Source organism: Lampris incognitus, chromosome 9 (genome assembly GCF_029633865.1).
Source record: "Lampris incognitus isolate fLamInc1 chromosome 9, fLamInc1.hap2, whole genome shotgun sequence".
Lineage (NCBI taxonomy): Eukaryota > Metazoa > Chordata > Actinopteri > Lampriformes > Lampridae > Lampris > Lampris incognitus.
Genome location: NC_079219.1, coordinates 48,859,673 through 48,872,994, shown reverse-complemented (window position 1 = coordinate 48,872,994; position 13,322 = coordinate 48,859,673). Strand labels below are relative to the sequence as shown.

At 44.3% G+C, this 13,322-nt stretch overlaps 1 protein-coding gene across 1 annotated transcript in view; it reads right to left on the bottom strand.

Annotated features, from left to right (window-relative positions):
- Positions 1-1,367: 1,367 nt before the first annotated feature.
- Positions 1,368-13,322, bottom strand: part of syngap1b (synaptic Ras GTPase activating protein 1b) — a gene marked incomplete at its 3' end in the record, with an annotated part of 199,681 nt that continues 187,726 nt past the window's right edge. The window contains exon 20 of the mRNA XM_056286999.1: positions 1,368-1,655. Coding sequence (XP_056142974.1) covers positions 1,368-1,655 — 288 coding nt within the window. The remainder of the gene's footprint in view (positions 1,656-13,322) is intronic.

The following is a 13,322-nucleotide window of genomic DNA, read 5'->3' as shown; positions in this document are numbered from 1 at the left end:
TATTTTGGGGACGGGTCACCTCAAGCTAAAATAATCCACTAACAATGATTTGTAAGGACCTTAACCTCAACTTTGTGACAACTGCACAGCGGGCAGTTTTTAAAAAGCTGCTTTTACTCAGATCAGATTAGAGATTGGAGTTGTATTTTAACCTGACCTTGACATGGAGACCCCACATAGCATCTCACACAAAAATGCAGACAGAGGGACAGACAGATAACAAAGACATAGACATATACAAACAGATTAGGAGGGGAACAAAATGCCCTGGTAACGACAGACTGGAGAGAGGCTGGGAGTGGAGAATGGAAGAGGCAGTGTCATGGTGGACAAAGACATTAGATTTTGGTAATGGCACCATTTGTTTCTGTTTAGCACCAGTTTATCACATATCAGTTCTTAGATTGAGAAGAGAAAAAAAATTGCACAAGCTCAGTCCAAAAAAACGAGAAGTCCCTTTGTTTGACAAAAAAGAAAATCCCAAAACGTCTTTGCAGATCTCCCACTGATTTTGCTGTTCAAAACTCTACACCGGTCGATCACCGGACTTTTAATTTGGTTTGTTTTTCAGCCCTCAGTCTGTTTCTCATGGAAGCAAAGGTGAGTTTTATCTCCTTCGGGTACCTCGGCCAGTTATTTGAAACCCTGTTGAAATACATTCAAAGGCACTAAGGAAGCCAGACTACATTACCATCTCGACCTACAGTATTCGGCGCAGGTTTCATCGGTAGACCTGCATCCAGAGAAGTGGAGGAACACATTAATAACTATTCTGATGGCTACTGAGAAGTCTTTGGGCTGTGAGACGTTCTATGGAGCTCGATCCTTACACGTATATAAGTATGTATGTTTTTCATGGAGCCACAGACAGGCAATGAGCACACACAGCAGATGTTCACATGTCGGCTTGGTATGGCAAGTACACATCTGTGTTTGTCAAACACCTTTGTCTGACTTATTTAAACAGTTTACAGCATGGGGAGGGGTATCGTTGTCTTGTCCTGCAAGAGTGATACTAACCGAGCAGCATGGAAATCAAGTTTACGTACGTTGTAGAGCCCTTTATGGTGTGTTAAATGCGCTGTACAGTTAAAATATACAATAACTATTCATCTATCTCCGCCATGCTTTTCTTCTCTCTCACTCTCTCTCTCTTGCTTGCACAAAAGGTGTAGGGATATTTTGTGAAATATTGTCTTAGCAAATGCAAATGAACGGGGTGGGGAGGGGCAGAGTTTTCCTTTTAATTGTGTCATCTCTCTCTGATTTGGCTTTTGTGTTGTGTTCACACCTTCTCCCCCTTATTCTGCTATGCCTGTTGTTGTTGTTGTTGTTGTTGCTGCTGTTGTTGTTTCTGTTGTTGTTGTTGATGTTGCTGTTGTCCCTGTTGTCTGTGAGGTTGTCATGGGGGAGGATGTTTTGTTGCCACGGAGCTCTCCGTTCTGACTAGGATGTTGATGGAGGGCGGGTAGAGAGGGAGGGTCTATGGTTTGGGGGAGGACTCCATTGCGGGGTGAACTGTCGGAAGAGATGCCCGAGGAAGAGACTCTGGGGCCTTGACCATTGGTTACTCCTCCTCCTCCTCCATCACCTCCCCCTCCACCTTCAGTTTTCACACAGGGGTCTGCAGAACCCAGGGAGGAAAGCTGGTCCTCCTAGCGAGACAGAGAGAGAGGGAAAGGGGAGAAAGGCATGGGGGGAGATGGTCGAAGGAGGAAAGTGCCATTCAGTGGATGATGGGAGGAAGGAGGAGACGGCCATTTGAGACAAGAGATGATGCATTCACATGGACGAGAACGAGTGAGAGAGCAGGTGGGAGGGAAGGAGGTGCAGGGAAATAAATGTGGAGGGGAGACAACAGGACAAAGCAAAAGAGGATTCGCAGTTCGATGGGTAGAAGGAAGGAGGTGGGAGGATTGGGGGCAAAGTTCCCATGTGGAGAACAGAAAGAAGTGGTCAAAGCAGGAATACATGAAAGAGGCAGAACAAAGCCAGATTAGGAAATGAAAAGGCAAAAGTGATGAGGATTGGAAGACCGACATAGAAAAAAGAGAGACGGACAGACAGAAAGAGAAAGAGAGGCAAATGAGTTACAAAGTTGATGTGTGACACACACCGATAGCAATGGCAGCATAGGAAAAGGGGGCACAAAGAGAGAAGGGGATGGAGGGAATTAAAACTCTTGAAGTCATAGGATCCCGATCCTCTTGTGATGAGTAGCAAAGGGGTGTTTGTCGGTGCTGAGCGTCAGAAAAGGTCAGAAGGTCAAGTGAGTCATTCTTCGCCAATCCTGCTTAAAAAATCCCCACTAAGCCTCTATGTAAATGTGTCTTGCTGAGCAAATGCCTTAAATAAAGACTACAGGAAGGGCTCTTAAACTAAAGGATGGGTTCCAGAGAGGTTCTACCAGCACACAGCATCAGCCCACTACCAGCATGCAGGAGAACTTGAAGCCACACAGAGCTCAGCGCCAAATTCAAAAAGCAAGCTAACGTTGCATCTTACAGCCTAGAATGAAAACCAAAACTTTGTGAAATTCACCAACCAAACCTTCCAACCAAAACCCATTGACAGCTTGGAAATGGGTTCTTAAACAACGGCGGCGGTGGACGCACAGTACTGGGTTGGAACGTCTGATTGGTGATTCAGTCAAAGTTTGTTTTTTCCCCTTCTTTCCTTACCTACATTGGCGCAGAATAACGTCAATGCAAATATCAGTTTCATGTCAGTTATTAGTTTTTATCAAGGTCTGTTTGCAGGCCTTCACTCCCAGTCTCGTTCACTGTAGTCTGTGTGGGGGCAAGCGGGAAGAAAAAACAGTTGGGTTATTGGGCCAATAGAAAACTATAAGGAATCTTATCAACAAAGGTATCTAACTATCGTATCGACCACCAGACAAAAAAAAAATAAAATAAGAATGCTTTCAGTATAAGAAGCTTTTTGAAGTGGGAATTTATAGATTCACCATCATGTCTGGGTAAAAATACCTCTTGAAAAAAAATTACACATTATGGAGCCTGTGGTGTATTTGGTGAATGGCGTCTAGACATGAATATAAGTGTTAAAGTGTGTTGTTACCTTCTACTAATGAGACGTTACAACTCGTTTCAACCCCACGGGGCTATAAACTTTAATAATAACTTCGGCACGTAAGGTTATGCATTACGCTCGGTCCGTTATTCCAGGTGCAACAACCTAAACGACCCCTGTGTAAACAAGGAACTAAACAATGGTTCCTAACAATAGTTCCTATTGTTACAATAAGGATTCTGGCTTACTGAACATGTTTAAAGTGTACAGCCATCCCAGGCAACTTGACAATATGTGAATACATATTTTAACCTTGGTGAATGTGTTTCTTATTGAACACTGGAAGAGGATATTTTGATATTGAACACCACTTAATGCTCACACAGCAGAAGTATGGAGAGCTGCACGGTGAATGAAATGAGGCTCTGGAGAAGGAGAGACAGGAGTGGTGAGGGACAGTTTGGTCTGCATCCAGTAGAGAAATGGTGTGAACGGATCTGAAGCTAGTCAACATGGGTATATTATACTGGATGGCAGGATCTGTTGTGAGTGAGTGGGTGTTTCTACTTTTCTGGAAGAAAAGTGAGGAGGAGGAAAAAAATTATCCCCAAATTTGACCTGAATTGGCAGACCTTTTCTCTTCTCAATCAGAACCAAAACCAACGAGAGTTCAGACATTTGCGTCTACATCAGTGCTAACTGGTGCTAAGAACAGCTATTGCCATCTCCCATGACACAAACGGCGACAGGATGCTGGTGACATGACTCCGCTGTTCCCCCCCCCCCACTACTCTCAAGCTACCTCTGCAAATATAAAAGCTCCCGCATCACTTAATATCCATGTGTAGACCATTACACATGTCTATTAAGCTGAGCAAGCAAGTGGTGCTCTGCAGATGCAGCAGTCATTTTACTGGCATCCTTTAAAACTTACCAAACACACATCACTCACTGTTCAATATCCACAGCTGGTGTGTGCAAATTCTGGGTGGGAGCAGTGATGGCTCGGTGTGAGAGTGTATTGTGATGCTGTAACCAACAAATGTTAAGGTACTCGACACATGGACAGAGAAGGAAAAAAAATACATAGTGGACTATTGCAATGATTGACACAATCACAGAATCATACACGCAGGTTCTTACCCATCTCCTCCAACCCCGGCTTGTCAACTGTAAAGTGCAGATCTCTTGCTCACCTCCAGGTTAGAAATGCATATCTGTTTTTAAGTGTTCAACTTATTGCGATACTTCAGCTTCAGCAGCGAAATCGGACACACTGACAACGCATTGTCGCTAGCCTTGCCCAGTGAAGAACACCAGCTTTGAAGCAGAACAAAAATGAATGGTGTGGATGTGACACACTCTATCAGACCCCAAGTTAACCCACCGATGTGCCTGGGTGCCAAACACATACACAACCATTCACATAAATATCAGGAAAAAAACAAAAACAGACAGAGACAAACAGAGACATACAAAAATATGTACACATTAATCAATCATTTGTTTAAGGGGGGACCGGGTCAGATACGGAGATTTCCCATCAATCCAGTTGTTCATCTCAAAGCAAGTTAGGAGAGAAGATACAAATTGCATGGATGTGTGAGTTTATGGGACTATGTGATGCGGAGAGAAAGCATACACAGTGGCAAAAATATACTTTGACGAGAGCTAATGGAGAAAAAAAAATCACAATAATAGAGAATTCACATTATTCCAGTTTCAGCCCAATTAAAATATAACAAACAGAGTTTCTTAAACGTTTATAATGGACCAAGGTTTTAACCTGTGATGTCTTCAAGAGATGATCAGCATCCACTGAAAAATGAACAAGAGACTCAATTTATGGATTTTGTTTTATATTTTACATTCAAATTAAATTCATGCCATAGCAGTTTTGAACCAGGAAGTGCATCATATTCCAGGTGGTCCGCCTCCCATTCATCTTGTCAGTGGAGGAATGGATAAAGCCGTGTGTTGAAGACATCACACCAGAACTCCCAGATGTGAATTCTGCTATATTGGTAGATTTTTAGTTTTGGCAGAAAATAATAATTTACTGAAAACTGCTAGCAGGGATTTGTCTATTCAACAGTCTTAGACTTTTTTTTAATATTCTGACATAAATAGAAAAAGAGACAATCATCAAATCCTTTATATTGCAAGAACCCGAGGAATTCTGCAGAGCCAAACTATTTGCCGCTGCAGCAGAAACATCACTGCCATTTTGGTGCCACTGACTGCTTTGGTTTACAATCATATTTTGTAAGTATATTAAAAATAAAAAAGAGCAAGTGACAGGATGTGGCGAACTTTAGATATGACAACGTTGCAAGACTTTGCAAATGCCAACATTTGAAAGTAGCACAGCTTAAAAATCATCAGAATCCATTGTTTACTAGTATTACTCTGCATTGTTGTCAAGTGGATGTTAATGTTGGAATTAGAAGGGAAATCTTACAGGGGGGGGTCCCTGTATATGACTTGAAATTTATTTGCAAAGTACAATGTTGGCATGTTTGTATGTGGATCGGTGATTATGAATGAAGTATGAATTGTGTGAATTGGACAAGTGATTACACTTTCATCTGTTGAACACTAACAGTCACACCAAAAAAATCAAATCATGTCTGATGTCTGTTTTTCACTTCATGCCGAATTATTAAAATGCTTCTGCCAAGGGGTATGTACGCTGAGCTTATTAGTCAAAACACACTGACAAAGTATCATTATCCAGAAAGAAATATTCAGTTTGGCTGAATAACAATAACTAGGATAGTAAAACAATAAACAGAAAAAAACAGAATTTAATTACTAAATATTTGAAAAGAGTGGTTACTGGTGAGTCGAGGTGGCATACCGCCATGTTGGAGGAACGACAGCCAAGTCAAAGATGATGACGCCATCTTCAATTTCGTTCCTGACTTGACAACAGAAGTGGAGAACAGCGGAAAAGTAAAATAGAATAAAAAAAATTGGGGCGTCTGGGTGGCGTGGCGGTCTATTCCATTGCCTACCAACACAAGAATCATCGGTTCGAATCCCTGTGTTACCTCCGGCTTGGTTGGACGTCCCTACAGACACAATTGGCCATGTCTGCGGGTGGGAAGCTGGATGTGGGTATGTGTCCTGGTTGCTGCACTAGCGCCTCCACTGGTTGTTCAGGGCGCCTGTTCAGGGGGGAGGGAGAATAGTGTGATCCTCCCATGTGCTATGACCCCCTGGTGAAACTCCTCACTGTCAGGTGAAAAGAAGCGGCTGGCGACTCCACATGTATTGGAGGAGGCACGTGGTAGTCTGCAGCCCTCCCCGGATCGGCAGAAAGGGTGGAGCAGCGACCGGGATGGCTCAGAAGAGTGGGATAATTGGATGGGTACAATTGGGAGAAATAGGAGTGAAAATCCCCCCCCCAAAAAAAATTGTTTAGTCAAAACGTGAAGCAGACCTTGTGTTTATGTTCAAAATGCATACAACAAGCGGACATCAAAACTAGCCTTAAATGAACTGATGTGGTCTGAGTTCGGTTTCTTTTAGAGGGATCTGGATTCATTTGGTGCGTTCACATGCACACAAAAACTACTGCGTCAAGATCTGAGTCCATTTTAGAGGCTGAAACAAACCAAATGTGAAAACACCCTTAAGTAGAACAAGCTTGTCGGTGCGAGGAATTCGCCACGGGAGACCTTCTGCTGTGCTAGGACAGAGTTTTGACAGAAATAATGAAGTAAGTTCACATTTGAAACTGTACAAAACCATATTCATAATTAAACATTACATTTCACGAAGTGACAGCTGCTTGTGAGGACCTTTCTTGGAAGTATTTGGAGGAGAGAGAATATGCTCACCCCTTCCACAATTGCAACTCCATCCTACCAACACTCCCACCCCTCTTCCTCCCGCCCCAGGACCCCACGCCAAGGTATGCCGGGAAGTTGGCAGCCCTGCACCAGCATCTTTCCCAGTTAATGTATGCTAGCTTGAGCACAGCTTGATGTATTGATTCATTCTAGCAGCCATGTTAAACTGATGATTCCTCTGCAAGAAAAATCATCGCTCGAGTTTAAAATGTTTTAACTTGGGCGAACGAACGGCCATTTCCCTTATTTTGCTAATCTCAGAGTGAAACAACGACTTGTGAAGCCATATTCATTCCATTGACACTTCACTGATTCGCGCTGTGCCAACGTTTGGTGTTGTATTTGGTGTCAACACACCACTTTGTTGTCACTTCTCCAACATGGCGGCGTGTCCTTCTCCCCCACCCCCCTTTCTCCAAGAAATCCGAGACAGTACGCTATTTGTAAAAAGAGGTTGGTACAAAGTGAAGTGCAAATGAAAGTGATGTGCAGGCCTGGCAATGTCTAAGTTCGGACTGAGTTGACGGGGCGCCGTATACAAACAGGGACGCACACAGAAAACAGCAGAGGTGGAGAGAGGCGGCAATGGATGGAGGATGAGAGTTCCACTGAGGTGAATGCCGGCTGGTTTTATTACCTGGCCACTCGCGGTGGGACGGGCGCGAGACGGGGCTGCACTAGGATGGACTGACGCCTCCCCTAAGAGAAATCACCGTATCTCATCAACACAGGAGGAGAAAAGGAGAGGACAGAAGAAAATAGAACAGAGAAGAGAGGGACGGAATGAATGTAGAGAAAGGAATGGAGACGAGAAGAAAAGAAGGCTGGAGGGGAAGAGAATGGAGAGAAGAAGAAAGAGAAGAGAAAGACAAAAAAAAGAAGAATATAAAGGTGAGGAAGAGAATGAAAGATGAGAAAAAGAACAGGAGAAAATGAATGGGGAGAAGAGAACAGCAGGAATGAAGAGAGATGAGACAAGAAAAAAGGGGAGAAGAAACAAGGAGAGGAACAAAAAGAAGGGAAGATAATGAATGGAGAAAAGGGAGAGGGGAGGCAGGTTGCATCACAGCCACACAAACAACACAAACACAACTCAAAACACAGAGAACACAAAAACCAGGACAAACAGTCAAAAATGCTTCATAACACACAGATAGAAACACAAAATGGCCACCACGCACATCACCATCATCATCACCATCATCATCATCATTATCATCAGAAATCTGACATCCTGAAAACACGAGCAGCCTGCCATGCGGTGTGCCAGTAGCCATCATGCTGAGGGCAAGAAGACGAGAGGCATTAAAACGTGCACCCCAATAACACCCGTGTGGCAAAACAGTTCATTAATGCAAAGCCTTGTTGCTAACTGCATCCTGCTTGTTCCCTGAGCCAGACAGGTGAGAAAAAATGTAAAAAGGGCATGCTTCTATTGAATTAAACATGCGGTTGTATTAGGGTGAGTATACAGACTTGGTAAACCTTCTTGTACACAATATCCCAAAAAAGACAAATAAGAGAGGAAATAGTATATGCTCTTCATATTCCATTAAACAAACACACACACACACACACACACACACTAATGTTAAAAAAAGCAACACACAGGCAGTTACATAACAGCTCAAAATTGATGTGAATGTGATATGGACATGACCAAGTCATAATGTCACACCAGCCTCAGCTATATCCCATCACTGTCTCACCGGGTAGCAGAGCTGGGCAGTATGGCTGAAAAATAGTATCTTGATATTTTGAAAACTTTTGGTGATACAGACATGTATATGTCTTGATATTCGTGTCTGACATTCTTTTGTAAGAAGTGGGGTTGTTGTGAAGCATTTAGTGTGTTGGTGTAGTGTTGTGTGTCTGTCATGTCTCACTCTCAACCTTCACCGCTGGCTAGCAGGAATGCGAACAGGAGAGCCGAGCATGTAAGTCTTTCTCTGCCAGTACATAGCCCCTCCAACAGCAATCCCAATGTAGTGCCTCCTTGCGGCGACACATGGTAACTGGGCCTCGAAGGAGGTCTGGCCCCTATACATGCGGTATGCAGGCCCACCGGTGTGTGGATATTCCCTGATGCCCACGAACCAGCCCCCAGCAATGGGTAAAATAGTGCCACTGCCTAGTGGATACCTCGGGAGAGGACTAGACTACGGGAATAAACCCCTACACAACATCAACGTCCACAGTGCTGTTGTTATTTGTTTTTCTTGCCCTTTTTTTATCTGTCTAAGCCGGAGAGTACTGCTGGTGTCGTGTGTGGCTGCTGCTTCTCCCTCTTGTAGCCCCTCCATTCCCATCCACCCCTGTATGTCTGTGTTATGTTTATCTGTTGTCTTGTTTCACCCCGTTTATCGTAAAGTGACTTTGAGTGTTAGAAAAGTGCCATATAAGATTGATTTATTATTATTGTTATTATTATTATTATTATTATTATTATGCATTCTCTCTGAAACAGCCTTTCAGAATGATTTCTTTGCAATTAGGACCATAATTTAGACTAAAAAGCTTTAATTAAATTCACATATGCAAACTTGGAAATAAACACAATGTTGTAATGCATACTGGCTAAATGGTAGTAATAAACATTTACAAACTAAAACACACACACACACACAAAAACTGACCTTTGGTCTCGAACTCGAATTTACAGTTTTGGGAGCGCTTCCTGAGAAAATAATTTAAAACTTGGTAAAACATATCTGGAGTGGATGGTCTTTCAGGGAAACAGTCACGATTTTCAAACATTATATATATGCTGTAGGGGTAACGCACCATTAGCAGTCTGAAATGCTGCAGAATTTGTGTCCACTGGTGACACCACTGGCAGACAATCTGTGGCTGTGAAAACTCACTTCCTGGTCTGCTGAAACGCGGTGGGAAACTGGCCTGTTCGCAGAAAGATATAGACCAACATCTGAAGAAGATATACAGTGACCCTGAAAGAGAGCAGGAGCTGGGAGAGAACAACATCCTAACAGACCCCTCTGAACCGGATGTGCAGCTCGACATGTCAAAGCTGCAGCTAAAGGAAGTTAGAAAGGTCATCCGCAAAGCAAGGGCAAGCTCTGCTCCAGGACCAAGCGGCACCACATCCACAGCGTACAAGAACTGTCCAAAATTCCTGCTGCATCTGTGGAAGATCCTGTGAGTCTTCTGGAGAAGGGGGAAGATCCCAGAGCAATGGAGAGAGGCTGAAGAGGTATGGATCCCGAAGGAGGAAAACTCCAACCAGATAGATCAGTTCTGCATCATCTCCCTGCTGTGTGTTGAGGCAAAAATTTTCTTTAGCACTGTTTCCAATAGACTGTGCACCTATCTGGCCAAGAACACCTAGTACATTGACACATCAGTCCAAAAGGGTGGCATCTGGAGCACACCGGTGTGGTGACACAGTTCATCAGGGACGCCAGAGAGAAGAGAGACAATTTATTTTGTCACTGTATTCTTACAACGAATTGTATTCTTACAACATTTTTCCCCTCTGCATTTAACCCATCCTGTTGTATAGGAGCAGTGGGCAACTGCAGCACCCAGGGACCAACTCCAGTTCTTCTTTCCATTGGCTTGGTCAGGGCACAGGAAGGAGTATTTACCCTAACAAGAACAAGAGCAACCTGTCAGTGATGTGGCTCGACCTGGCAAATGCATATGGCTCCATTCCACACAAGCTGGTGCAGCTCATACTGACCAATCATCACGTCCCCAGCAGAATCAGAGATCTCGTCGCTGATTACTACAGCAACTTCAGGATGAGGGTTTCTTCAGGAGCAATTTCATTGAGCTGGCATAAGATGGAGACCGGCATCATAACAGGTTGTAATATCTCTGTGACACTGTTCTCCCTAGCCATGAACATATTCATTAAGTCTGCTGAATGCAGAGGGCCTAGAATGAATTCCATTCAATGGCAACCACCCATCAGGGCATTCATGGACAACCTCACAGTCACAACAGAATCAATTCCAGGCTGCCGATGGATTCTGCAGGGGCTTGGAATGCTTGTGGAGTGGGCCCGGATGCGTTTCAATCCAGCCAAATCAAGATCTATGGTGCTGAGGAAAGGGAAAGTAGAGAACTAGCTCTGGTTCAACATCACAGACATGGCCATTCCAATCATCACAGAAAAGCCAGTGAAGAGCATAGGCAAGGTTTTTGACAGCACTCTGAGGGACACGACATCCATCCAGTTGACCTGCACCAAGATGGATGGCTGGCTGAAATCCGTGAACAAGTCTGGCTTACCTGGGAAGCTCAAAGCCTGGGTGTATCAGCACAGCATTCTTCCCAGAATGCCGTGGCCCCTCCTCATCTATGCAGCTCCGATCTCAATAATTGAGACCTTAGAGAGGAGGGTCAGCAACCACCTCAGGAGATGGCTGGACTGCCAATGAGCCTGAGCAGCAACACATTCTATGGTCACCACAACAAACTGCAACTGCCCTTCAAAACCTTGGAGAAGGAATTCAAGGTAATAAGAGCCAGAGAAGTGGTCCAGTACAGGGACTCAAGAGGAAGCTGTTCAGGAAGCAGAGGCAAGGCTGCTTCACAAGCGGCTGGTGGGCATGGTCACACAAGGCCAAGCTGGGCTAGGATCCTTTCTGTTCCAACACCATCAGAGGGAAGGAAAGGTGCCACCTAGTAGTTCAGGAGGTGTGAGCAGCAGTGGAGGAGACGAGAACCTGCAAGTTGGCGAAAATTAAGCAACGGGAAGCTTGGACAAGATAGGAGAACATGGTCGAGAGGAAAGTGGCCTGGGCTGAGCTTTGGAAAGCTGAGCCACATCGCATCCAATTTCTCATCGAGGCAGTGTATGATATGCTTCCAAGCCCATCAAATCTGCACATATGGAGCAAAACAGAGTCATCAGTGTGCCCACTGTGCTCCAAGTGAGGAATCCTGGAGCATATCATAAGCTGTTGCACAAAGGCACTTAGAGAGGGATGGTAAATGGAGGCATGATCAGGTCCTGAAGACCATCGCTGAAGACCTCAGCACAGGGGTTGAGTGAGTGAAGCAGCCCCAACCCTCCAAGCAGGCCATCACCTTTGTCAGGGCTGGGGAACAGCCATAACCCACTAACGGAATATCAGCAGGCATCTTGACCTCAGCCAAGGACTGGAAGCTGTTGGTGGACTTCGAACAGCAGCTGAAGTTCTCCAACCATATTGCAGACACCACACTGACAAGACATTGTCCTTGTGTCTGGGTCCACCAAGCAAGTTGTGCTGCTGGAGCTGACAGTCCCATGGGAAGATCGCTTGGAAGAGGCGTTTGAAAGGAAGCTCACCAAGTACACAGGGCTGTTCAGCAACTGCCAGCAGTCCGAATGGAGAGTGAGGTGCGTCCCAGGGCAGGTTGGATGCTGGGGATTCACAGCCTGTTCTTTAGCCAGAGCCTTCAGAGATTTGGGCAATTGAGGGAGAGAGGAAAAGGAGAGCCATCTGCAGTACCACCAATGCGGCAGAGAGGGCCTCAAGATGGATGTGGCTTAAAAGAGAAGAGCCATGGAGTCATAAGTAGCTAGCCATCTGGACACAAGCTGGGGTCTGATCAGCCCTGGCTGGGTTATCTTGAGGAGGGTGTGAGGGTGTATGATGTTGAAAGACCCAAAACACCCTATGATTCCAGGAACATCACTAACGATGTGTCCAAGGGCATTAGTAGTATGTGAATACAAGTCTGAATTGTAATGTAAATCAATATCTAAAGCTTGATGATGGCTCACAGTTACCTTTGCCAAAGGACAAATGGTCTTGTGTACTGCTTATGATTTTCATTCGAGTGTAATTTCTATTTCTGAGAATGATGGTGAATCGTTTTAGAAATACAATACATATTTGACGGACGTTTCGATAATATATTTGATTCTGATTTTAAATATTTTCAACTCTAGGTAAAGTTGAATATAGAATGCTGATCTTAAGCTTTAACATGGCCATTGCACATGATGTCAAACTTTTCACTTCTTATAGGGCTACAGATGGCTCTGTTCCTTATTATGGATAGGTCAGACCAGAAAGTCTTATAGATGCCTGCTAACTTTTTGAACAACAAGACAAAACAACGTGAACTGGAGTGAGAAACGGTAAAATATAGAATAGACTTAACAGTGACTTTAAGAAATACTTTTGTTTATAGACAGCCTTGACTCTCAATTAGAGAGTGAACCCAAACCCTAAAACTGCTTGATAGACTCCTAGCAATCTTGAACACCCTGTTTAAATGTAACCAACTCTCTCTGTCTCTCTGTCTCTCTCTGTCTCTCTCTCTGTCTCTTTCACGCTCTCTCTCTCTCTCTCTCTCTCACACACACACACACACACACACACACACACACACACACACACACACACACACACACACATTCTTTCCCCCCTTTTTCCTCTCACTCTGTTTCATTCTCTCTCTCCATCCATCCTTCCC